This window comes from Diplotaxodon limnothrissa, linkage group LG2 (assembly GCF_057381915.1).
Source record: "Diplotaxodon limnothrissa isolate DT_005_m linkage group LG2, D_limnothrissa_male_GT1.1, whole genome shotgun sequence".
NCBI classification, from domain to species: domain Eukaryota; kingdom Metazoa; phylum Chordata; class Actinopteri; order Cichliformes; family Cichlidae; genus Diplotaxodon; species Diplotaxodon limnothrissa.
Window position 1 is genome coordinate 26,206,073 of NC_140597.1, and position 27,579 is coordinate 26,233,651.

The window sequence follows — 27,579 nt, forward strand, 5'->3', positions numbered from 1 at the left end:
GCATAACAGAGATACATAGCCCAGAAAGAGAATGACAAGAGGTCACTGCTGTGCCTTTTTGTTTTGTTTTGTTTTGTTTTTGTAGTGTCATGCAGCACGCCAGGATAAATATTTCACACTTCCAGGCATCACTCTGGACATTTCCCACATTCAGTGGACTTGTTGAGCAGGCCTGTGAAAAAAACAGGAGCTTTGTAATGAAGATGAGTGATTTGTCAGGTATGTGCTGAACAATACAAAGAGAGAAAAAAAAAAAAACCCCAAAACAAAGCAGGTGATTACTCAGTCATCTAAACGTCTGACATCATTAGTGGTGCAGCAAGACAAGCTGGTGAGACTGGTGTTGTAGAATGGGAAGAGAGAAAGTATTTATTATTGTGCATCTGGTACTCTAACTACGAAGAATGTTGTAATCGTGCAACAGGTTTGAATAGTTTTGAGAAGATAGATTGAGGATATATTTATAACCTGACCTCTTTTCGGTTTAGTCCTCTGTGGGATCCTGTTTCCAGATTCTGACAGAAAGAGGAAGTTTTTTTATGCATGAGGGTGAGAGAGGGGAAGAAACAGAGAGAGAGAGAGAGAAAAGGAGGCCCTACGACTGCCCCAAAGTAAATGTAGGAGGAGTTACAGGGGAAAAAACTTCCTCGGTCAGTGGCACGCTGTTTCGGATCGCCTTTGAAGCGACAGGCACGCACACAAACCCACGCATACACCCACATTCTCACTCACTTCCACACTTTTTCCGCTGTTTCCTTTGCTTTCACCCGCGGAGATTGACAGCACACTGAGCCGCTGTCATGACGCGCAGCTCACCGGTTACCGCTCACGGTACATTCATTAGATATGTTCTGCCACGCACACCAGGAATGAACTGAAAAGACAGAGCTGGCACCAACAGAGAGGTAAGAATGTGCTTTTAGCTGATCTTTAAGTTTCGTGGTGTTATAAACTTTATTCCGTTGGGCAGTCGCTGCTGTACTTTGTACCATGAGGCTGTTGTCAGTCTCTAGTGAAAACGGTAAACAGTTTTCTGAACGTTTGAATGAGCAGTGGCTGCCAAGTAGTGATTTCAGTTCCTCGGTTTCACTAATCGTTTGACAGTAAATAGTTACAGATTCTTCCAAAAGGTCAGAAAACTCAATTAAGCGGCAATCCAAAGGCTTCTTAGAATCAGACTGTAATGAACTGTGGAAATTATCCACCACATTTTGCAGTGATCCACCACAGTGTGTGTTTAAGGGATCCAAATGTCTCTGTGTAACTGTGGGAATCTCCCTGCAGGGAGCTCTCTCCGTCCCAGACACACAGACATGTGAGTGAGTTAACAGGGGGTTATAGTCTAAACTTAGAGCTCATAACCCCTGTCTCACATTTCTCTCTGCTAACTCCTCTCCCACATGTTTGCCGTCTACCAGCCTACGTTGTACACCCAGAGACACCTCACCTCAAACATCTCCTGCATAGTCATGCAGTTGGACGCAGCCACACACACAGCTGATCACACCATATGTCTCTCATTATGCTAGATGTTATTGTCATGGCCCACAGAGTGTCACAATAGTGTACCAGGCTGTGGCTGTGGCTTCAGACTGTGTGGAGACTGGGAGGTTGTTTAAGGTATGTGGTCATTAGTTACAACAGCCCCTGTTATTACAAGCAATGCATGATGTGTCTGAGGCTTAACAAGTCAGCAATCAAGCATTGTTTATAAGAGACTTTAGTGAAGTGTTGTGACAGCCTCACTCAGAAGAAGGGTTTGGAACACTGCCGCTTAGAGGAAACAATAGTTTTATCTAAAGGTGTTTGGTAAAGAGGATTTACGTGACTTGTATAATCAAATTACCTTTTTTATTGATAGTATCTATGGTTTTATGGAGACAGCTGCTGTTAGCTTTTGATGCTAACAACGGCCTGTGCATGTGACTGCACATATGAGCTTGGAGACCAGTCTGCGTTTATTAGATTGGATATTTGTTGAACAATGGCAAACAAGCAGGGCTGTACAGAGAGCGTCAGGATATTCCCTGCTATGGCTCCTGCTTGTTTACAGCTTTCTGTCTCACAAGGCACGCAGATTCAGTCATGAAGAAGAGGAGACCAGTTACAGACAAGAATATCAGGCCTCTGCATCGCCTAATTTTGCGGAAGCACTTGTTTTCCAACATCAGTGATTGCATCTGATGGTAGCTGACACGAGGCGTGTAAGGCATCAGCTGTTTCTATCACCTCATTACATCAATTGGCCCCTCCATCTCGGTTAACGGCGTAATCTGCAATTTGCTGTGTCTGCCGGCAGTCATCAGATACGTTTTCAAAGTTGAACTTGGATACTGTTCGGGTACAAAAACAAAATGCATAATTCTACTCAGGTTTACTCTCCATATAAGCTTATTTTTACGGCATGTGATGTTTGTGTCATCAATTCAACACTTTTTGGTAGTTTTATTCACTTTCCATTTAAAGTGTTGGAATAGATAAGTATAGATATGTGCACATTGATTTTGTGGGAAACACCCTTTGCTGTAAAACCTACTGTAGTATTTCAGTTTCAGTAATTTTTAAATTAATGTAAAGTCCCTGTAAAGACTTCTCTACCTCCTATCTGATAATACACAGTGATCAACCACAGCTGACCAGATCGACTGGTCAGCTGTGGTTGATCTGTGTGGAATCTGCATCTTCTCCATGTCCCTGTGTGATTTGTTCTGGTAGAGCCTGACCCATTTATTGACGGGTAAATATTATCAGCTGGTATTGGCTTTCTAACCAGAAGGCACTCTGCAAGTTTCCTTTTGGGAACACACATTTGGAACGCCACAAAAAACCAATAACAGCTGATCTGAGTAGAGTCGTGCAGAACGTTAGTGGGTAACTACAGGTAACAAATGTTAGGGAAATGTATGCTTCAGTGTCTGAACGAGCAAAAAAACAAACAAACCCTGATATATCAGGATTCAATCTTATCATTATTGATCTTAAACATATTATATCAGTCGGGCTTGACTCTGAGCACACTGGCCTCATACCACAATCCAGAGACGTGCATATTTAGGTGATCTGGTGATTCTAAATTGGTTGTGAATGGGACTGTCAATAGTTGTCTGTTTCTTTGTATTAGCCCTGTGATGGACTGCCAACATAGGCCCCAGCCGTGTCTGCCCCTGAATTGGATAAGTGGTTAAGAAAATGGATGAGAGAGATTAAAAATAGGAAAGTGATTAGTTACCATTAAGCTCTTATGTTTAGCAGTTATAATTGACATAAACACTGTCAATTATAACTACTTCTGTCTATACTCTGCATGTTGAAGAGAAAATCATAGTATGGGTAACTGTGTTTTTTATATATGTTTTAAGAATGGAGAGAATTTCACATTCTCAATGGAGCCATTGTTGTATTATTTACAGTGTCCCTCTCTGATGGTAATGGGTCGCCTAAGGTCAATTATTCTAATTTTCCCCTCCCTTTGATGCGCTTAATTATCAGGGGTGTCTCATAAGTGAGAACAATGGCGTCTATCACGATCTTCTCACCACGCCATCTCTATTTTCAGCATTCAGCCTTTTTTTTTCTCAGTGACCTCACACTGTAGAAAGAGGCTTTTCTGTGGTGCTCTTGTCATATCACTTTGCCATCTGATGGTAGAAAGCTGAGTTGGGTTAAACTCTGTGTTGGAGATGAACTGATCCTCAACCTGTGTCACCAGGAAACTCTTACCCCCACTTAGCACTGACCTTGCAGCCTGTCCCTCTATGGAATCACCTTACTGTGTATCAGCAATACGTTATCCCAGCAACAAACGCGCGCACACACACACACACACACATTGTCTATGGACACACATTCTGTGCATATTTTCACTGACACACACAATACATAAGAACGCTATCACTGAGGCCTGCCCCCCCAACCCCTACACACTCATACCAATCGCAGAGAGTGCTTTGTGCATTCACTGACTGGCTGGGCAGTTACTGGAGAGAGAGAGAGCAAGACTGGTGGGAGGGGGAAGATGGAGACAGCAAGACACAGAAATATTAGAAAGAGAAGCAGACAGATAGAGAAGAAGGAGAAATTAATACTGGGGGGGGGCATTAGAGACAGATCCTAACTGGTGGGAAGACAGACTGAGCAGGGCAGGAAGGAGAGTACAGAAATAGGAAGGGAGCCGGGAATTGTCCAGTAGAGAGGAAGAGAGGGAGTTGTTGTTGTTAAAGAGACTGAGAGGAACTGATGGGATGGCATTGATCTCTGGGAGCTGCCGACTCCTGGGCCAGATGGCGTCTTGTTGCTGCAGACCTCTCCTCAGCTCCTCCTGTTGCGGACCGCTCATCAAACTGTGCCTCTCCTCATTCACAGGTCGGTCCCACTCCGTTCTCTGTGCTCTGCTGCCATGAGCAACTGCTACAGTCATATAGGCAGGAGCAGTAATCAGTATACAACATGGGTAATACACTTAGCCAAGAAGGTAAAAAAAAACAAAAACAAATAAAAAGGGGGGAGGCATGGTGTGTTTCTGCACTGTGACTGCATGACTTTGCTTGTGTTGACTCAAGCAGTCCCAGTGGTGCTAACTGTCCTCCGTGTTGTAGAATGGAAAGAATAGGCTTTTGTCCTCTTAGGCATAATGTCATGTTGCATACTGTGTTACTAAATTGTGTGCTCCCATTGTTTTGTGAATGCTTTGCATCAAGATAATGATGTTCTTTTGTGGTTCTGCACTGACAACACATGTAAAAAGTGGAATTCTAATCTGAATTATTACAGTTTTTTTTTCCTTTTTAAAATTTAAATCACGTCTGATGTTGTGACCACGGTGACATAAATGTGTGCTCTGAGGAGTCAGGGGCAGAGCAGCTGAGTGTGTGTGTGTATGAGTAAGCCTGGAGGTCTTAATGATGTCAGTGCAGTTGTGTGTCCGTGCTCGGCCTGTGTGTGTTTAACGTCCGTGTATACCCTTAACAACTCCTCAAACTAACGAAAAAGCTCAAGTATGCCTCCGTCTCCCTAAGTGATGTCAGCACTCTCCCCACCCAGAAACATATTTGTTTAAAAAAACCAGAAGATTCTTCTCTTCCATCTGTAAGGTAAAGCTACACCCAGGAGGATCTTGACTTAAAGACTAAAAATATATTAAAGGACTAAAAGCAAATATTAAACTCAACTCATATATTTTTGTTTTGTTGAGTTTGCAAACCCTCCTTAATGAACCTTGATATGAATAAAATAACTTCCTGGATTCTTTGCTGGTTACTTTTTAACACTTCCTGCCAGGAAATGGTCTACCTTATAAGTATTCAAAAAGGTGATTAATGAGGATCGTAATGAGATTTAGGGTACTGATAAGCAACATTTGTTTGATTTATTTATTTTTTTTTAAAGATAGGTTAGCTAATTGCTAAGTGACTGCTGGCTGTAGCTTTGTATTAACCAGTAGATGCAGGAGTGGTGGATCAAAGAAAATACATTATGCATGTATCCCCAAATTTTTAGACTATTACTGTTGTGATATTTAACGCTGTATTGCTTAGGATCATAGAAACAATTCAATTTTTTCAGTATTGTCATTGCTTTTCTTTTTCCAGACATCTCTCCTGCCGAACTGGATGCTCTATGGAGGGAACCGCCATATACTCTCGGTGGAGCTAATGAACACTTCCCAGGAAATGACATCATGACTCAAGGTGTGTTAGCTATGTTGCACCAAACAGCCGGATGTTTGGAATCAGTTTGAAATCATAACATTATTAAGTGCCCGATTAGTTTAGAGTACAAATAAGTCATCAGCATTCATGTGAGAAGGAGCGGTGCTGCTTGCGCCGTGTTCAAGCAGAGGAAGTGTTTGGGATATGCTCCCTGCACAATGGAACAAACCAGGGACAGCCCGTATCAACTTTCCTGAAAAAAAAAAAAAAAGCGTGTGCATTCAGCTTGCTGCAGGTTTAGAAATGATTAAGATCCTGTTTACTTAAATGGCTGGCACAGAAAAAGTGCTAGAGTAATTGGTGATATGTCTAAAGCTGTAATCTACTAAAGTATGTAGCAAATGAGTTTAAACTGAGCATAAAATGAAAAACTTGACAAACAAACATTTCTTACAACATCCGGCTCTGGAAGATAGGATGGGTGGTGTCAGTTGACGGACTACTGTGGATTTTTGTGGATATATTAGAAAGAAAGTCTAGAAACTACTTTTAAATTCATGAGTTCATCCTGTTCAAATACAGACTGCAGCGTGTTGTTTTTGTAAATAGCAAAGAGCGATTGCTATCTTGTGTCATCTGGTAACATTCCCAGTTTAATCTCCATGCCAGTCTGGAACATGCATTGCAGTAGCAATCTACTCTTAAAGCCCTTGTGTTGTCTGTTTTGATAAAATAGTTTCCACATACAACATCCACGTCTCGATTACACCTCAAATGTGAAAATGCTGTTTAGGAAACACTGCCTTAACCAAAAGTACGCTGAGTTTCCTCTCCTCATTTTCTTCTTGTTTAAATTTTAAGATCTAAACTATATTCAGGAACTGTTTCATGACTTTATTTCCTCTTTCAGGTGCTGGTGAAGAGGAGGATGTTGCAATAGTAATATCAGGTGAAGGTACGGTGGAGCCTGACAGTTACTGGAAGAAGAGGAAGGAGGCCTTCCTTAGAGGAAGTACCGTGTCACTGGGAGACAAATTCTCTTCAGGTACACTTTGTGGCGCTTTTACTCGAATTATTTGCCTGGATTGTTTTGCCTTATTACTGGAAAACCTGCTTTCGTATAAGCTTTGCTAAACTAATTTCATACACAGGATCGTTTCCCATGCATATTATATTTATGCATACTGATGAACAACATTCCCCGTCTGCTAATGTTTTACTCACTCAGCATTTTAACTTCATCCATCATTTTCCCTCAGGTTCTTCCTCTCAAATGGATTTAAATGGCCACACTGAGTGTCCAGTAAAAGGCCTAATAGCTTTGTTATTCCTCTGAGGAATCACATTGTGCTCACAAAGCATCTTCCTGAAATATAAGCTCTCAGAGAAAATATTTGACAAAATCTTGCTTTTTTTTTTTTTTTTTTTTTTTGATGAAAATGATGTGTTTTTATTCCGGTTTCGGTTTTATGTTTTACTTTTTTGGAGATACTCTGAATAGTGGAACAAAAGGATTTAAAATGCCCTCCATATTTATTCCTGGTTAGCTGTAGCTCAGGTAGAGTGGGTGATGTACTAACTGGAAGGTTGGTGGTTTGATTCCTGGCTGCTCCAATCTGTGCTGTAAAGTATTTTGGGGCAAGATACTGAACCTTAAGTGTTCCAGTGCATTCATCACAATGCGAATGTGCGTGAATGGGTGAAGGAAACATGTTATATAAAGCACTTTGAGTACAATATAAGTGAAGTAGAAAAGGCTAATTCTTTATATTCCTCATATTTCACTGCTATAACCAATTTGAACTCCGTGTTGATAACCCCAGAGCGCATTTTGTCCTCTTGCTAGAAATCGTGCTACTGTTCACCGGACGACGGCGTTCCAGTGCAGATTCTGACCGGAACCTCCAGGAGGCGCTACGCACACGACTCCGAGTGGTGGAGAGCAACAGCCAGGACGTCATACAGCTCTTCAAAGTGAGTCCCTATGATGAAGACGACACACAAGCTTCCCTACACTTCTAAACTGTCTGATATAATAATGAAAAAGTAGTATGTTTTTACCATATAATGATTTCATATTACGCAGTATTATATACTGTACATGTAATGTGCACTTTATAGAGATGGCTTAATGACTTTTTACTGTAACGTGAGACTTTGTTTCTGCAGGACTTGTCTGCACGTCTGGTCTCTGTCCACGCTGAGAAGGATAGCTTTGTACTCACATTCAAAACTGTAGAGGAAATCTGGAAGTTTTCAACATACCTTGCACTAGGTAGGACTAATAAGCAACCTTCTGGATGACATTTCAATGTCTGTATTCTCTCTTTTTCGTCTTTGTTGTGCCATCATCACAGTAATAGTACTGGTTGGCATGAGTATAAGCAGTAGTATTTCATCTGGTGTTGCATGTGCTCTTGCCCAGGCTATGTGGCTCGTTGCTTGGAAAACTTCCTCTGCGATCCGTCATTCTGGTTGGACCCAGAGCTGCTCAATGACTTGCAGATCAGTGTGACGGTGGATGAGGAACATCTGGCCACACTGTACCTTGGACTTTTACTCCAGGAAGGTCAGTAGTGTTGTAAGCGCAGTAATTCATGTCACTGAAATGTAAGGGCTTGTTTTATCAGGCCTGGCATTGCACAGGGATAACATGTGGAGGGAAAAGGTTAAGCATCTGTAAATAGAAATGAGATCCTGTCAGTAAATCAGTGATCCGAAGTCTATACTTTAGACTCTAAAGCTGCTGCCTGTATTTCAAAATGTTAATCTATTGATTCATAATGAGATTTAAAAAAGAAAGATAAAGTCAAATGAGTCATTGTCAGAGTAAGCTTGAACTTAAGTAGTTAATTATAGGATGTTAACTGAGTTCACTGTGATTTGATCCCATTATTTTTAATCCATTTCTTTGTGACCCCAATTAAGACTTGAATGAACAGGTTGCCTCACATAGCTTAAGTAAAATTGTAGAACAGACCCACCTCATATGTAGTGGAAGCACTTTTGTGCTGTGCGGAAACTAATTTAGAAACTACGATACACTTTTAATCAAGTCAACATTATAATCACACTTTTATTCATATCAGGTTTATAGAGTTACTGTTAAACCAAAATCCCAAATTTGATCTGCTGTTTGAATGCATTAGACAACGACATGAAGTACAACTTACTGTGCTGTTCTCCTCCATGAATGTGTATCGATTCCCTCCTGCCGGGGCGGCACAGACATCCCTTCTTTCTCTTGAACATATCCTTCAGGCAAAATGCATCATGGGAATGCATAATAGGACTGCAATGCTGGCAAATAGTGGTGAAAATTACATTAACTTAATGGGCCAGGTTATAAAACATCCATCTTTTCCCAGTGACTGAATGAGGGCGCGGCAACTCTGGCAATTTTGCTGATTTTGAACTTAAGTGCAGTAACGTTTACCAGCATCATAAGCAATGACTAAAGACGGGTTTTGTGTTTCTTTGTGTTTCGGGCGGGGGAATAGCGAAGCTGATTCTCTCTACTAAAAATCAGTCTCCTTCCAGGATCCTGCTTTGCTAAGGCGCTGTTCACCAGAGCCGACAATGACGAGGATGAGGAGCAGCTGTCGTTCCAAAAGAATGACCTCTTGGTGGTGAGGGACACGGGGCAGGACGACATGTGGGAGGGCACCTTGCTCACCACAGGAAACCATGGCATGGTGCCCGTCACTGCCATGCAGCCCCTGCCCTACCCGTTCTATCAGTAAGTTGCTATCTGTTCCTCAAATTGACCACTTCACCTATGTGGAGTACAGTATTTGTTAAATTATACTTCCTGTTTGGTCAGGTGGTTCCTGAAGAAGTACCCAGTCTATGCTGGATGCTCACAAACAGAAAGGGAACCATTTGAGCATCCTATCGGTAAAGCTTTGCTATCACATACAGCATACTGTAACCACAGTGCCTGTTGAAATGTAACTGCGTAACTAACTGATATACCCTCAAATTCCTAATCAGTGTGCTTAAAAGTGTTGTTTCTTTTGCCCTTCACCTCATTAAATGCCTCAGTGACTGGCTTCTGTGTGGCAGTAGCTGACTACAGCCCAGTGGGACCAGATGAGCTCCCGCTCAGCCAAGGTGACGTTGTGGAGATCCAGGGTCTGTTGCTCCGAAGCCTGGGTGTTTTCATAGGACGACACACTTCAACTGGATGCCGCGGCTTTGTTCAAATAGCTCACGTCAAGCCTCTCAATACTGCACCCTTGTAAGAAAGTCTTTTTTTTTTTTTGTAAATCCAGGCAGTGGCTTAAACTAGCTGGTCTCATTGTAACATGTTTCACGCTTCACCTGAAAATCACTTTATCGCAATACCATCTACATTCCTTATGTCTTGTTTACAGTCTTCTGCTAATCTTTTATGAAATCCTATTTCGAGGATTCACAGTCTGGACAGGGCGGATCAGGTGATGAGGCCTGGATAATCATAATGCTGCCTTTGTTTCCGTTACACAGAGATGGACAATTGGTCTTTCTAACCGAGGAGGAGAAAGCCAGCCTTGCTCAGGTTAACCCTTGCAGTTCTGAGCTGAGCGACAGCGGCCTGCTGGAAAGGCTTTTCTCGACTGACATCAGCTCCGTTTACAGGCTAGGTAAAGGAATGACTGGGCTCGCTGAGAAATGTTGCACTTTTAATTAGCTAGGGGAAAAGGGAGGGATCGTGTCATCGAGGCATAACTGAAATACAAGTCATGTTTGTTTCCTAAATAGCGGCGGTATTTGTAATTTATTCTGGGAAAGATAGTTTCCATCTGTGCTTCCAGCTGGAAAATCAATGCTGAATTGATTTACCTTGTGTGTTTCCAGATAGGCTGGATGAAACCGACTTCATGTACATTAGGAGTCGGCCAAAACATGGTAATGACTTTTTAAGAAGAAACCTGACGTTTACGATGCTGATGCCTTTGAGCAGCTTGAGAAAGGATTTATGATTATACCTGTCGTCTTTACAGATCTTAAAGGCCTTACGAGCGCTCGTCAAAGCATCATGTCAGAGAGAAGTGGAGTCACACCCACCCACCAGTCGTCCCCTCGCCAATCGCTCTCTCGCTCCTCTCCTCATCTGTCCCTCTGTCACTCTCTCAACCCTCTGCCACGAGAGGGAGAGCGCCTATCCTTCACCCTGGATGACACATTCAGAGAACTGGACGAGTTCCAGGAAGATCCTCCTCTTTTCTTGGAAGAGAACAGCTGGGATGGGGAGGAGTCAGAGAGCAGTGACCCTACACTGACTCTACTCAACCAGGAACACTTCCAGGTCTGCCTCATTTATTACATTACTCAAGTCTTTCTTTCTTAGCCATGTTGAGCTTCCTGTGTCTGACTTTCATTAGGACATTTGCCCTCCTGTTAACTCGGTTAATGCCTAAAATAACTCTAAAACCCTTTGTTTGTTGTTTTTTACCCCCAGGATGCTTTCTTGCCCCTGTATGACCTGCAGTATTCCTTCCTGTGGGTGACTTTCAGCGGCAAGACTGAGGACGAGCTGTCAGGTCACCTTGAGAGTGTCAGAGAGTGTGCCAAGAGAATGGGAATGCACTGGGCGCATCGGCGGGCATGCTTTCTCCTGGGGAGACTATGTGCCAGGAAGCTAAAGTTCTCACAGGCATGTTTTTGTTTTTTTTGTGTTTTTTTTCATTTGCATTTACCATAAGTGTGCTTTGTAGGCTGTATGATTACATACTTTAGTGTTTTCTAAACAGAGATTTCAAGGCAAGTTAGCCTGTAACAAGACACCACACATGACCATTTACATAATATTGTAATAATAATAATGATGCTTTTTGCAGTGTGGAGAGAGATAAAATGAAGTGCACAAATTATTTGTCGCACCTTTTAAATGAAAATAGGTTTGAAACACCGAATTTTGCTGCAGTTTTACTTGGTGGAACATATTTGTTTTCGATCTACACCAGTGTACAATCTTTTCTCCCCAGGCACGTGTATACTACGAGGAAGCTCTGAGCGTCAGTGTCGACAGCTTCTCTGATGTTCAGCTCCTGGTTGCCCTCTTCACAAACCTCACTGCTATTTACCTGAAGCAACGCATGACTGACAAGCTGCCCCAGACTCTGGAGAAGGCCAGCGCCCTGCTCCTGTGCCTCCCCTGTCGTTCCTTCACATCGACCGATGAAGTCGAACTGCTCAAGGTGCTCCTGAGGAGATCGGTGGTGATGGTGGACAAGCACCTGGAGGCTCGTATCTGCTACCTCATGTCCACCCTCTTCCTGCTACTCAAGAAGAGCGATGACGCTCTTCCTTTTGTCGAGCGGCTCCAGTTTCTTTCGCTGACTCTGTCTGCCGCCGACGGGCAACCGATAGCTCCTTTGGATCTCAACTGGCTCCTCAGCTGGCTCTATCACTGCAAATACATGCCTTACTTAGCACTTGCCTCGCTGAGCCTGGATTCGAGACAGGACCACACTCTCTACAATGTCTTTCAGAGGATTGAATTATTTATCAGGAACTCTGTTCGTTTGAACCCCTGCTGGAAGGAAGGAACCTCACTGCTCCCTGCTCAGATCGTAGTTTACCTGCAGCAGACTCTGGCAATAGCCGAGCGCGGGGATGACATGAAGATCCAAAGGGACCTGTGTTTGGGCTTGGCCTCAGTTTACCAGCAGTACGGCGCTCTTGATAAAGCACTGCACTGTGCTCAACGAGCTGTGGAGAAAGGAGGCCACATCAATGAGGAGGAGGGATTTGAGGCATCTGTGTTGCTTGGGTGGTTGCTGGTGTTGACAGGCCAGGCTGAGAAGGCCCAGAGTGTTCTACAACCACTGCTCACATCACTACAGGTACAGCGACCAGTGATGAACTGGTGAAGAATGACACACTCGCAGTGAATAATGTCTAAACAAACATGAATGTCATGGGTAATACGTGCCTTCGCATCTTTCTGCAGGGAACAGACAGTCCCACTCAGCGAGGTGTGATCCATAACCTGCTGGCTTTGTGTCTGAGGCGTCAGGGTCGCATCCCAGAGGCAGGATGGCACCTCCACTCTGCCTTGGTAATCTCCAGAGAAAATGGAAACCAAAGGAATCAGGCCCTGGCACTTGCCAACCTGGGGTGTCTGGCACTGGACGCGGGGGCGTCTTTGATTGCAGAACGCTTCCTGGTCAGGTCAGATCTTTGACATTTTTTGAAAAATCTGCCACAGTTAAGTTTTGACAGATCAAACAAATCTAGCGTCTATAGGATTATTTAGTTTTGATATAATCTTATTTTCTCTTTATTTTAGATCCATGTGCCTTTTTTGGGATCTCTGGGAAAGCCCGACAGATGAGGAGCACGTTCAAACCTACCTGTGGCTGGGGCGTAGCTACAAAGACAGGGGGCGGAGTCAGGACATCAGGGCATGCTATGAAATTGGGTTACTAATTGCACTACATGCCAAAAACCTGCACAGTAAGTACAAGTTCATCCATGAAACTTGCTGTAATGTACCTCCACTGAAAATGGCACCTTCAAGCATGCATTTAGGTTCATGTATTCGTGCACACTAACTACTAACTGCATGTAAACAGAGGACTTTGTATTAAAATTCAAGCAGGTATGACCAGTATGATTAGCTGGTTATGTTGATCTGAATTTTTCATAGGTCAGATGGTGGTGGCCAAGGTGCTGAGCCGACTGTATGCTGACATGCTGCTTTATGGTCAGAGCATTGTCTACTATGAGCACTGTGTGTCAGTGTCCAGAGAACTGAAGGATAAGAGACTGGAGGGGGAGTATCTGGAAAAGCTCAGTAGCCTCTACCTCACACTCAACGATGAGAGGTGAAGATTTGCGTCTCATTTCTATGATTCTGTCTCTATCTGTAACCTAACATTTGTGTCTTAGATTTTATGGTTTTTAATCGTGCATTCTGTGCAGGTCATCTCGTAAATCTCTCGACTACACCAAACAAAGCTTGAGAATTTCTATCGATCTGGGAAAGAAGGAGGAAGAGTCTGAGACCTGGCTACAGGTCGGACGCATTTATTATCTCGTTTATGAGGATGAGTTGGCTGACATGTATTTACAGGTGAGGAGTGTTGGTGTGTGTACAGTAGTAGAGGGAACTTTTTCCTTTCAGTGCCTTTTGTTGTTTCATAAATCTGGTATTCCTTGAATGTTGATATTCCACATTCCTGAGCAGCAAACAGTTCCCTTACTAAACAGTTAATGTTTTTACTTATGAAGTATAAAATAAGATCCAATGATAACATTTGATTACTTGTGTCTTGTCGTATTTGTTTTGTTTGCTTGTTTGTTTTTCAGGCAGCAGTAAAGACAGCCTTAAGGATGAATGACCCTCACTTTGCCATGAGCATCTATGAGGAGGCAGGAGATGTTTACTTTAAAGGTCACAGGAACCGGATGGCTTCTCTGCCGTTCTACAGGGTAAAAGGATACTTCAAGTGTACTGTTTTGTTTTTGTTTTTTTTTTTTTTTTTGTTTTTTTTCAATAACAAACTGTAGAAAGTTTGGATTCTCAGTAAAATTACTTATATTTGCTTTCAGGATGGGAGTCTGCCGTTTGCGAGGAGCATCGATGACATCCACTCAGAGTTTCGATTGTTAAGTAAACTCACAGACCTGCTGATGAATGAAAAGGAGCACGAGGAGGCTCTGCAGTACGCAACACTGGCTGTCCAGGTCGCCAGCAAAACAGGTACAAAGTTGAGCCGTGCCTGAGCCTCATGTCTGTAATAATCCTCTCAATCCAGGTACAGTGTGGTATTTGTACTTGGCAAGATACTTTATAAAAAAACATTGACTTTTTTTTGCTTTAGGAGTGAGTGTGAATGAGAGGAGTGCTTACCATCGATTAGCTACAATTTACTACAGTCTGGAGCAGTATGAGATGGCAGAAAACTACTACCTGAAGTCGCTGTCACTGAGTCCGCCTGTCCTACAGCACCCCATGGAGGCTCGCTACTACACCAAGGTCTACTGCAGGCTGGGAAACTTCACTCTACACAAACTCAAGGTACAAGGGACACAGTTACAGTGTTGCATTGGGAAAGATAGAGAGAGCACATTCCTAAAATGATCCTGTGTGGGGAAGCGACCGCACCGCCCCTTATTTTCTCCCTCATCTCGCTGAAGTCAGCGTTCTCAGAAAGAAATGGAAAAAATCATCCCAGAAAGGAAAATATAATAAGAGTGCGTTCTGACTCAGGCATATTTAATATTACTCTGTTAAGAGAAACACACACGCTCACACTGTAATTTGTTTTACACTTTAACCAATGATTTAGTGGCAGTATTAAAAATCTTCTTGTTTTTCTGTATTAAAATGAACTTTCGAGAAATTACTTCTTCTGTTGGCGATGATCGATTTCACTGTCCAAAGCTGATGGCAAATGTAAGCTTTATCTTTCTATATGTCAAAATGACCTGCTCATGTTTTAATCATTGGCTGAGAAACAGTATCGCTTTCAGGTTCATCTCGTGGCGATGTAACCTTCAAATGTGGAGATTATGTGTTTGATTTTGACAAGACCAGCTCTGACCTCTGTTCTGCGTGCTCGCTCTACAGGATGCTTTTGATGCAGTGGGCTACTTCCAGCTGGCTCTGGCAGCAGCACTTGAGGACCAAGCTAACCCTGAGGCTCTGTATGTGGTGTACATGAAGCTGGCCGAGATCCATGGCAACCACATGCCCGATGCTGAGCTGTGCCAAGTTTACAGAGACAGAGCCCAGAGTCTGAAGAGAGTTTTGGCTGGATTGGAAGGCACTGCTGTTGGACAGGAAAACAAAGATGATGCAGATAGAGAGGCCGTCCAAAATATGGAAAGGAACTTGGATGCTGACGTGGGATATACAGAAAATTTGGTTAAGTCGAGCTCCTCTTTTTATTCTATACCTGAAAGTGTGACGAGTGAAGATGACTTGGCTCCAAGAACTCGTAGGATGCACGTGAAATCAGACAACAGATGCACAGACGCTAATCTTAGATTAGGTGCTAATGGGAAAACCTACCATAACTATCTTCCTGACTCAGTGGATGTGTCTGGCTCTGAGACAGATACCATCGCCAGTCAGTCGTACACTGAGAGCATTTTCACGGAGTCCTTCGATACAGCCAAGGAGGACATGTCAGACTCCAGCAGCTCTACTGACACTCTACAAACTCACCTGAAGCCACCTGAACATAACATTCCCACTCAAATACCTGTTAATCGCACAAGTGATGTCACAGGAGACGCACAGTCCAAAGACGCTGATTCTGATACTCAGGATGACGAAAACACCCTCACTAATGAGACTCCAGCTCAAACAGAGCCTGGTACTGACCAGCGTGTTGTTATAAACAATGATGAAGCTCTAAGAGAGGGCAAAGAGAGAAATGGTTGTGAGACTGGTGGCGCTCACGGTTAACACGCTGACGGAGGCACATAGTCTTTCTCCCTTTACGGATCTTGCCGGCTTTTGCTTCATCAGGTCACATGTGTCTTGGCAGGGAAAAAGCCACAGGGCACAAACCCAATACTGTAAATCTATGAGACAATTCGCTGATTTAGAGCATGTTCGTTCTGTCTTATGCAATCACAGGGCACTGTGCTTGCAATATATGTTTTGTACATTTTTGTATCTCTGGAAGATATGACACAAACATAAAAAAAAGTGTTATTTTCTTTGCTGAGTGTTGATTTTTATGTGGTTGCCCAATCAAATAAGAGAGGAATATGCAGAGTATGTGCATGTTTCCATAAGGAAGAACAGATATAAAACATGAATAATAATTACTGCTCATTTATACTACCAGCCGTTACTGCTATAATGGTTGGTAGTATTAATGATTCTTTGTGGTAGCATTTCATGGGCAGTGCCACACATTCCAGTATATGCATACATATATATAGTTAGGTTTCCTAGAAACCATTTCAAAACAAAGTTAAGTGTGATATGCTGTAAATGTAGAGGAAGTTTTAAACATAAGCAGAAGTATGTCTGAGTTATTTAAATACAAGGTTAGATAAAAATCATTTGCATACAGGTGACACGTGCGTTATTCAGCAGCTTACTTTCCTTAATGGAAGGTACAAAACCAACCTGATGTCAGAAAGAAATCACAATGTTCCAGGTGAGATTTTATGCCTGAAACCAGGCAAAAAGAGGACAGAAGAGTAAATGGTGTGAGAAAGTGATCCCGAATGCTCTGCAGCTTCCCTGCAGTGTATTCCAGTATATTTTGTCCCTGTGGCTTTGTTTCTTATTTGTATTTTGGTTGATAGAAAGACCACCATAAACTGATGCAGACTAGGCACAATTTGGTGAGGAAATTGTGAAAATATGAAGGTTCTGATGCTCCCTGTGTTGAAATTGACCTTATTCCTGTTGTGTTTATTGTTATAATGGAAATGCAAAAGAAGGAATGAAAGAGAAAATGGTGCATTTGTTTACCATAATGTTGTCTTCATTGGGTTTATGTCACAGTGCTCAAGTAAGTTTCTGTTTTTTGACAACCGTGAAGTGCTCTTAGATGGCAAAGAGCATGCTCACAGCAGCTCACTTGATCAGTTAAGTCTCGAGCAGGCCAGTTTGATTGAGATTTAGCAATGGCAGGAGGAATGGATCCAAGTGACCTCAGCGTTTCAGGAGGGATCTTGGCCACAAATGCTTTTCGACAGAGTAGTGTGTCTTTGAAAACTGTGGTCTTAAAAAACGTTTTAATTTAAACCTGTAGGAGTAGTAGATGGTTAAAGAACTGGTTTTAATATAGCGGTTTTCTGCTGGAGCACTCAAAGCACTTTATGCAACATGTCTATCTAACAATGACATTCCTATGAACGCATCTAGAGCAACTTGAGGTTCAGTATCTTGCCAATGATACTTTGGCATGTAGACTGGAGCAGCCAGGGATCGAACCACCAACCTTCCAATTAGCGGGTGAGCTGCTCTGCCTCCTGAGCCGGAGGCACGAACTGTATATCGCATTAATGCGACATAAAAGGAAAAGAGAATATCTTCCTCGGGTGACTAAGAAGGTGAAGAATGGATTCAGACTGTAAGCAAGAACATCCATAAGCAGAAGAAGCAGATGGATAACGTCATCTGGTTGGGCTGCATAAAGCCATCATAACAAAGATGAATGCACATTTGAGAGTTCAGCTGTGCAAAAGCCATTGATACTCGTCAACAGTGCCTTGTCACCTCACAAGAAAGCTCCTATTTTGCCTTTCTGCGTGGTTTGTATGTTCTCCCTGTGCCTGTGTGTCTTTCTGGATGGATAAAAGGAATGGATGCATAAAACCCATCCATATTTCATTGACATTCTTAGTCCAGAGACATGGATGTTAGGCTAACCAGTGATTATCATTCTGAATTAGAATGAATGTGGTGTGAATGAAGGCTGTGTACAGTATAATTTCCCTTAAATGTGATTTGTAATCAAAGTGCTCTGAATGGTCAGTAAGACCAGAAAACAGAGTGCATTAAATTGTAAAGGTCCATATATTTGTTATAATATAAATGATATAAGAATAGGTTTTGTATTAATCAGCTGAAACTTTAGTCAGCAAATTAAAAAATAAAGCACCTGATCATAATCAAGTATTTATTTATATAATGCACAAGTTTCCATTTGGTGAAGTACAAATAAAAAAAAAATAATTCAAAGTAAATATTAAAAGTCACTAATAAAGTTGTCTTTACATCAATCCTGAGCTATCCGATTTACAGTGAAAGCCTTCCTGATACTGATTTTTTTTTTTTATTATTGCTTATTTTTGCCAATGCTGGGAAGTGACCTGTTCTGTACCAGCTGAATTACAAATACAGGGAAGGCAGAAAAGAGCACAATAGAAATAAACTTTCCACCAAATGCCTGGAAACCACAACTCCAGGGTGAGCATAATGAAAAGTGTCTTTTCAGTCCTTTTACAAGCTTATTGGAATCCACTGATTGGGAAATACTATGTTTACTAATTACATCAAGCCTAGTCAAATAAATGTTTCACAAGGGACATCACAGGAAACAGAAGTCTAAAATACACCCACAAAAGAGACTTCATTTCAAGTAGTTTGGTACTTCCCAGAGTGTGTTAATATAAACGGTGATGAAGATCTAAGTGAACAATGTTGGTGCCACACAGAGTGAACATGCACACTACACACAGTCTCTTAGCGGCACTCATATTTCTTTCATTTCCCCAAGTGTGTCTTTGCAAGAAAATTGACTCTAATGTTAGGAGCACATGGCGCTTATTGTGCAACTGTGATGTCATTACCGTAAATCTGTCATATTAAGTCAATTCAAACCATGTGCATTTCTAAATACTGCATTTATCACCAAATGTCAAAACAGAGAACATTTGATCTTATTTCATTTGATTATTTTTAATATGCTTATTCTTAATTTGATGGCAGCAAGAAAGAGGCAGAGGCATGTTTCTCACTTGCATCACCACTTGTTCAGTTTTGAAAGCCAAGTGTTTTCCATTTTGTCTTTTTAGTGGATGACAGGCCACTTTAGTACATCAACTGTTTTTGTGGTTTGGCATTGACTTTCTGATATAAGGAAAGCGTGCTCTTAAAAAGAGGCCGTCAATGGCAGCATGCTATGTTGTTCAGAAACCTGAATATGCCCTTCAGCAATATAAAGACTTTGAGAGATGTGCAAGTCACCCATGCTATGTGCACGAACGCACTTTCACTCATGAAACTCATGCCTAAGATCAATAAGGACGAGTTGTGTTCATTCATCTGCCATCTGTGTTTGAGCTACTACTGCACAACTCAGTTCTGTTGTTATCATATTCATTTTCTTGCCCACCTCTGTTGCACATCCTTTAAATCTCACTGCTTTTCTGTCATTCTGCCTGCTACACTCTCATTTGTCCAATCCATCTCCTCCTGACCACCACCAGCATCTAGACTCAAGGAGAACCTTCCTACTTCCTAACATTGTTTCTCTCCACTCTGATATGGAGCTTCACTGGAGTCTACTTACCAGATCTGTATCTGTATTTCAGTAAATCTTCCTTCAAATGAGCTGATGACCGGCTGGATGGTGCTGGTCCACAGTGTGATCCAATAATAAGGTCACAAGAGTTTTCCTCCTCCAAGCTCTAGAGTTCTAAGACACTATTTCAGCCATTCACAATTGGTTAGCCGTGATTACTGGTAGTATACAAAGATTTTTTGATATTCTCTGAATCCTTTAATCACATTGTGCTCCTGAGATGATGAAATCCAGAAATCTGTAGCAGTTTTGAACAATATTCTTCATTTGTTTAATGTTTCACTGCCAATCTTTCACACAAGCCTGAACCGTTAGCTGACTTGAGACTGCTAAGACTTTACTAAGTTATCACATTAGCCATGAGATGTGAGAAGAAGTGTTTCCACTATTTGTTTATTTTTAATATTTGACAACTTTTCATTCCAAATGTGAAAAAAATGAAAAGAAAGTGTGGTCGTATTTTCAAAGACAAATCAGATTGATCATTTTCAGATTTTGGTGTCATTTTTTCCTCTCTCTAAATATTTATCATATGACAATGAGTACTGAGCAAAAACTAAGCACTAATATTTTATGTAACAGAGTTCTGTTGTACCTTAAGCTCATTTAGAGGGAAGCAAAAAAATCATGCTGTAATTATACAGTATTATTAGGGGACCAGGTAGACTTCAGTTTGCAGTGTGACTATGGTTGACCTCCTCTCCACTGACCACAGTGCTCTCTGGGCTAAAATGCATTATTTGGAGAACTATAAAAAGGCGGGAGTCTAAGCAAGCAGATATCTCTGTTTTTCTATTTCTGCTTTCAAAAGTTCTTTTTTAAATATACATCATAACTTATAAAAGCTTTTTTTTTTTTAATGATGGAGGGTTTTTGTAAATTTGGCACTTCTTAAACAGCTCCACAAGAGGGCACTCTCTTACTGATTTACTATTTGGCTGTACAGTAAAAACCATCAGCATGGTGTTCCCATCTTCAGCCAGAGGTGGGCAGTGAAAGACAACGCTTAGCTTCATGATAGTTTTTTTTTTCATCAGCAGCCTTACAACAGGTAGAATAGGAGAGAAGAGGAGAAAGAATATCTCCATCAATCTGCTTGGTAATGACAGCAAACCACGGGGAGCATAATGTAAAGTGTCCTCTATGTCACATTTATGGCTTCAGTTCAATACAGTGAATGTCCTGTAATGACCTTTATGTCCCAGAGCCCTGAAATGAACAGTGAGAAGGAAGATTTGAACTAACACAGACAATAATAATGGGTGATTTTTTTTATAGGTACATATAGTGCTGCTTGACTGTAGCCATACTTTTGTGGAGACTTTTGTGCTCTGGATTTCTCTGATTAGATCACTAACATATTAACTACCCTGCATTTCACTGGCAAATATCAGAGAGTTCAAACAAGGGCAAACAAAGAAACGGCTAACGACTGGATTGTTGCAGGACAACGAGGAAAAGGAAGAAATGTTTGCATACATAATCTGCATGGTAAATAATATTGCAAGGTTTCCTTCCCCCCACAAGCACGAGTTTAGCACAAGTTCAAAACAAGAACAGCTGTGCCAAAACAAGCACTGAATTGTTCTTCCTTTTTAAGTATTCCCAGGGTTACATTCAAGCAATCTTTAGGGACTTATAATTAACAAGTTTACACTCTACGCTCCACCTAATACTCATGTGAAATTATAAGAGCTCATTAGGATCAAAAAAAGAAAACCACAAGAGGCTTTAACTAAGAACTTTGATGCAGCGCATGTTCCCTCTAAACCGAGTCGTTTTTATAGTAAAGAAGTACAACCCTGTTCCCAAAAACGCTAAGATGCTTTGTAAATAAAAGCAGTATGCAAAAATGATCTCTCTATATATCACAATATATGTAAGGCTTATAAGCATTTTCTTTTAGCAACAGATAATTAATGTTAACCAGCTTATAATGACAAGTGACTTCATGAATAGCCTCTTTCATAAATCAGATTTAATGAATTACTTACGGCCTCCTGCTTAAAGTGATTCCCACTAGCCTTCTGCCCCTAGATAACATTCCCAGATTGAGAAATAACAGTTAAAATAAAAATGTTGAAATCCATGTTGCTGTCCGCTGTCAGTGTCCTGTAACCGCTCACAATAGCATAAACAAGGAAATCAACAGTTATTTCAGCTACGCAGCATATTTATGTTGCTCACCTGTGACACACAACTCTCTACGACACACACACACACACACACACACACACACACACACACACACACATCATATTAGTTTTAGTGGTCATGAGACTGGAGTCAATATGTGTGTTTTTGGTTGTTCCCCTTTCTCGCACCTTGTTTCAGTTTTTACTTTGTGTCTCATTTCCCTCATGCTTCCTATCCCCAATCAGTCCCTGTGTATAGTCCTTGGTGTCTACACATCAATCTCAAGCTCTTCCTATTACTTGGTACTGCTCTTTTTAAAAAGTTTTTGCCATATTAAAGGCTACTATTTGTTCCCTTTGTGTGCCGTGTGCCCTGCAATATGTCCTCTCATCACACTCCATAAAGATCGTTGTCATGTGATAATTGTTTAAGTATGTATAATTAGTTTTAGCCATTATTTTTGTCATTATTCTTATATATTGTAATATCATTAAAAACCCAACTGCAGACAAATGAGCAGTGTCTAGAAGTCCTGTGTACAAAACATACTATAATAAATACAAATATAATGAACATGGCTTGATGCCGTGATTCTTGTTCAATAAACTACTACGAAAACAAACAAAAGCTAGCCAGCGTCATTCACTTTGTGAGTCTAGCAAAGCACAAATGAGGTGTGATCAAAACACTTGGAGAACAGGTCTATAAAAATCAGAAACCTTATGTTTTGAATTTATCCAGCTCATGTTTAGGTATTTTTCACAGTATTTTTCAACACATTCCAAGCCCCGAGGCAGCGCTAAAGGTGAGGAGCAACAGCAAAGAGAATGCGCGTCAATTTTCTAAACCTCAGCAGCGCGCTACAGAAATGAAGCGTTTTACTGTACAGCCCTGAGGATTCTCAGGAAGAACACACACACACACACACACACACACACACACACACACACACACACACACACACACACACACACACACACACCCCTAAGCATCCTAGACCACTGACCAATCTTGGCTCCCAACAACTCCTTTTCCTGAAAATGAAAATGACCTTCAAAGCATATTCAAATAAGCTACCATTTGATTTTACAGACCTGTTGTTGTAGCCTTGTAATATAGTTACTGCCCCACTACAGATAATAGGCTCATTGTCCTGTTCAGGTCCTGTAAGAACTTTGATGCAGCACATTATCTCCCTCTAAACTTATCCGAGTAGTTTTTATAATAAAGAAGTACAACCTGTTCCCAAAAACACTGAGATGCTTTGTAAATAAATACAGCATGTAAAAAATTTGCAAATATTTTAAACGCTGTATTAAATATGCAACACACATAACTGATAAGACAACATGTCAAATAAAGAAAATATTTCTCCCATGTAGTGCTTTACATATATTTGTTGTATTTTGAATAATGCACAAATATTTTAGGTGAATGACAGATGGGACTGAAAGTAGGCCAGTTTAGGACCCAGACTCTTTGACTGCATAGACATGCTGTTGGAACATGTACAGAATGTGGTTTGTTGTTGTCCTGGTGAAAAGAAGGGAGGGTCTGCCTGAAAAATAAGCTGTCTAGTTTTCTCCAAAGCCTGCTCATATTTTTTTTAAATCATTGATTGTATGTTGTTTACCCATATCTTTAATTCACTTTGTTCTTGTTATATGTCACGTGATAAAGAATTCACGTATCATTAAATCAGGTGATAATTGCCTTCTGAACCTACTAGTAATCTCATTTAGGTTTTAAATAGCACCAATTCACAATAGCTGCCTGAAAGGACTTTACATTACAGCCTGACCAGTATGGATAATTATCATTTTCTTTCAAATACTATCAGATAATATTATCCAATAATGTTTGACATTTTAAGGTAAAAAATCCTGCAGTATTAGTGGGATGGGACTGGTATAGGTAATCACTTGGTAATAGTGCGGAGGAAAACTCCCTTTTAAGAGGAAAAGACCACAGATCCAGGCTCAGCGATTGTCACCCCCCAACTGCAGCAGCTGGGTGGTGACAGGAAAGAGAAGAGAGAAAAATGACTACAGTTGGTAACATCTGAAGCAGGTGACTTTGCTGTACAGTTTAGGACATCCACACGCTCTTGCAAACTTTTCTACCACGCCATGTCATTCTCTGGACCACCTCTCACCTCTGCTTTAGGATGATAACTCTTCTTGTCTGGCTACCTTCTCCTTCGCTGTTGTAACAGATGAGTGAGTTTGTTTCACCCACCTCTAACGTCATGCGCGCGTGCACGCACACACACACACACACACACACACACACACACACCTACACACACACACACACACACGCACACACAAGGCTATCATTTTTCAGTTTGTCCCATTATATACAGCGTGTGCTCTCTATAATATTAAGCAAAGTTACTGTCTAAGGTTGACTGCTCATCCTTAGACGAGTTTGGAGCAGGATGAATTTCCCCTGCTATCAGTGCCCTCAATAAGGTCGAGGTGAATAACTATAGAGGCTTGTGATGAAAGTTTGGCCGGCAGGATTTACTCTGGTTTCACTCCCTGCCCCTACAGATTTTTATTAGGAGAGGTTCATGTTGACAGGAACTGTCTCTCCTTATTGGACGTGATCCAGATATGAAGTGGAAAATGCCTGGGTAAGCAGGTTTTTCAAGATCATTGCATTTGAACTGGTGTTATAAAGTACATATATAATGAAGTTCTTCCACCCATTTTTAGTCCACTTTCTCTAATACATTAATAGGGTAATTATTGTATTTTCCATTTTATCCACATTCAATCTTAATTTGTGTTTGCTTTGATTAAAAAAACACTGGAAAAAAAGGGCTTTTTAGCATTCGTAGAATATTTCTTGAATGATATATCATTACACTGTGACGAACTTCAGGGAAATGTACGCAGCACAGAACATGGTGTGTGTCCATTTACTTGATAAAGTAACAGCTGCTGACACGTGCCTGACGGAATGTACTGCCTATGTCGTACTATTTACTACTGACCCAAGAAGTGTTTTAAATACAATTCATAGCTTCCATTTCACATCCTGTGCTCCCTCAGTTATGGTGTACTACTGCATACTTCTTCACCACTGGACACTAACCATGAGCCCATAGGGCCAAACATGTAAACACACAGACATTAGAAACATTTGTTAGCCAGAGCTACTCACCAGCATCACACCATATCCATGGCTGCAGCACCATATTAGGGTTCAAACTGACAAGCATCTTTGTTTCATGAGTTGGGGAATGCTTATGGGAATACTGTTGTGTCAGAGGGACAATCATACAGTCTAGTTGTGACGAGCCTGGCAAGACTGACTGTGACTTTACACTTTAGAACACTACGTAGTACAACATTTGCTTTCCTGTCTTTGTTTTCGTTTCTTTTGTACCATTTAAAAGCTGTGAATTCTCCAGACATGCTTTCAAACAGGTTGTTCAGCCTGCCAGTCGTACAACAGAGTCACAAAGGTAAATGCATGGTAAATGTAAGCTTTCACGTTGCTGATGACTGTCAGTTCAGCGTACACCACAACCACTCTGCCACTTACCATATGGAAAAGAAATAGTAAAAACATATATGATTTACTCATGAAAGTGGCCACTTTCATGAGTAAATCATATATAAATCATATAAAGCTTACATGATTTACTCATGAAAGTGGCCACTTTCATGAGTAAATCATATATGTTTTTAGTAAGTATACAAAACATACAAGTTTCATTATATAATTTTTCAAGGGATCTTATATGTGTTTTCACTCTTGTATGCTTTTCATACAAGTTTCATACAAGACAGATAAAAACTTTATAAGATTTATATATATCTTTTCCATATGGGTTACCTTAAGAACTGCAGCATAGCCAGTAAAAGAGACACTTTAAAGTTAGCAACAAAGAGGCAGTTGCTTACAGAATACAGCACAGTCAAATTGATTGCTTGGAAACAAGTAACAGATAATTGAGCCATTAGGGAAGCAAGAAAGAAACAGAGAAAGAAAAAGACAGGAAGTCAGACACATTTTAAAAGGTAATCTTTTACCGCATCCCTTTTGGCCAGCTACTATCAGCAACAGGAAAAACATTAATCAAACTTGAAACAAGAGCCTGACACTTGAAATTAAGTAGCACAACACTCCCTGCTTGCTTTAAGCAGTTAACATATTTTATATGTGGCCACCCATTCCCTCAGTTAAAAAAACAATCCTGACCCTCTGTAAACCATAGACAGAATGTATTTTTCATCAACGAAAACCACAAGCAGATGTACGCAGTTTGTAGCCAAGTCTGTTCAAAAGAGCTGCTTGTGCACATTATTCACGAGTGCAGTGTTGATTTAGTCCTCTGTTGGACTGTAAGACACATGATATCGGGAGCTTACTTATTGTCATTTGCAGTTTACATGAAAAAAAGTAAATAAGAAAACAGAAATAAAGCAGTCAGCACAAAAAAGTGGTTGCTTATTGATTGAACGCAGTCAAAGACAAATCTTAAATGATCATTTAAGGTACGTGAAGTAGGAAAAAAAAGATGGGGAGTGGGGCAGAAGGAGGGATAGTTTAATATCTACTCACAGAAGAGCACCAAGCTCTCTGAAAGCTTATAGCATGCGCTGAGGGAGTGTATTAGCACATATTAATTTGCATTGTTTATCCCAACCTACGGGTTGTACTTCTATGCTTTATGTGTTTCGGAGTGCTCATAAACCATAAATGATATCAGACTAATCTTTGCATCAATGATATCAGCTCTGTCCTAATAATATCTTAAAAATTACTCACAGTAAAATTTGTATGAATGAAACTTAAAGTCCCGTCAGCACTATGATATTCTAAATAATTCATTACTATGTATTAGCCCAAATTTAGCTTTCTTCCATCCATCCATTCGCTTCCGCTTATCCTTTTCAGGGTCACGGGGGGCGCCTATCCCAGCTGTCATAGGGCGAAAGGCGGGGTACAACCTGGACAGGACACCAGTCTGTCGCAGGGCTAACACATGGGGACAGACAACCATTCACACTCACATTCACTCGCACATTCACACCTAGTGGCAATTAGAATTATCCAATTAACCTATCCCCACAAGCTGCATGTCTTTGGATGGTGGGAGGAAGCCGGAGTACCCGGAGAGAACCCACGCAAACACGGGGAGAACATGCAAACTCCACACAGAAAGATGGTGGAATTGAACTCAGGACCTTCTTGCTGTGCGGCAAGAGTGCTAACCCTAACCACCGTGCCACCGTGCTGCTGAAAACATCATTTCATTAGCTTAATTATTAATTTCTGAATGCTGAAACTTCTTTTTGTATGTAACTAAATAAACACAAATACAAGGTATTGCAAATATTGTGTATACTTAATATGGAAAGCTTCCATTTGTATGAATAATTTCTGGCATTTTATTTCAATTAAAAATTGTATGCCCATAAAGATAGATGAATTTAAAAACCATTGATGATGGATCTCACGATAGGTGGAAAACTAGAAGCACAATACTGGATGTATGCCGACAATGCCGTTTCCTCTCCTTATACTTGCAGCAGCTGCTTAGGTTTTGATCAAACTATGCAAATGTGCAATCAACAGGAATGATGTTCATGATGTGCAGTAAAGTAAATATGCTAGACTGGAAATTCTGTTTGCATGCAGATTATATTGAAATAGCCATTTTTAGAGCCGATGGTACTCCACTACAAATTTGCTTACAGTAAAACAAACATGAAAATGCTTCAGGCAGCCTGTAATGATACATTCGGGATCTCGCTTCCAAGATCGACAAATACAAGCCAAAACTC

The 27,579-nt window shown here is 41.0% G+C and overlaps 1 protein-coding gene across 4 annotated transcripts; it reads left to right on the forward strand.

The window, feature by feature from the left end:
- The first annotated feature begins 644 nt into the window (after positions 1-644).
- sh3tc2 (SH3 domain and tetratricopeptide repeats 2) lies at positions 645-18,208 on the forward strand. Of its 4 annotated transcripts, none has more exons than XM_085361746.1 (23): positions 645-905; positions 2,070-4,362; positions 5,589-5,687; positions 6,559-6,693; positions 7,495-7,622; positions 7,818-7,923; positions 8,074-8,217; positions 9,189-9,387; positions 9,472-9,545; positions 9,693-9,888; positions 10,137-10,273; positions 10,488-10,538; positions 10,634-10,938; positions 11,092-11,286; positions 11,618-12,478; positions 12,586-12,806; positions 12,925-13,091; positions 13,285-13,462; positions 13,560-13,710; positions 13,947-14,069; positions 14,190-14,340; positions 14,462-14,658; positions 15,211-18,208. In XM_085361746.1, exons 2-23 carry the CDS (start codon positions 4,242-4,244, stop codon positions 16,051-16,053), a joined length of 4,782 nt encoding a protein of 1,593 aa, XP_085217872.1. In that variant the 5' UTR covers positions 645-905; positions 2,070-4,241; the 3' UTR covers positions 16,054-18,208. The 4 variants fall into 4 exon arrangements, with proteins under 4 accessions (XP_085217872.1, XP_085217877.1, XP_085217869.1 ...); XM_085361751.1 differs by lacking the exon at positions 2,070-4,362 and adding an exon at positions 4,363-4,471; XM_085361743.1 differs by having other exon boundaries at positions 645-4,362.
- The last annotated feature ends 9,371 nt before the right edge of the window (positions 18,209-27,579 follow it).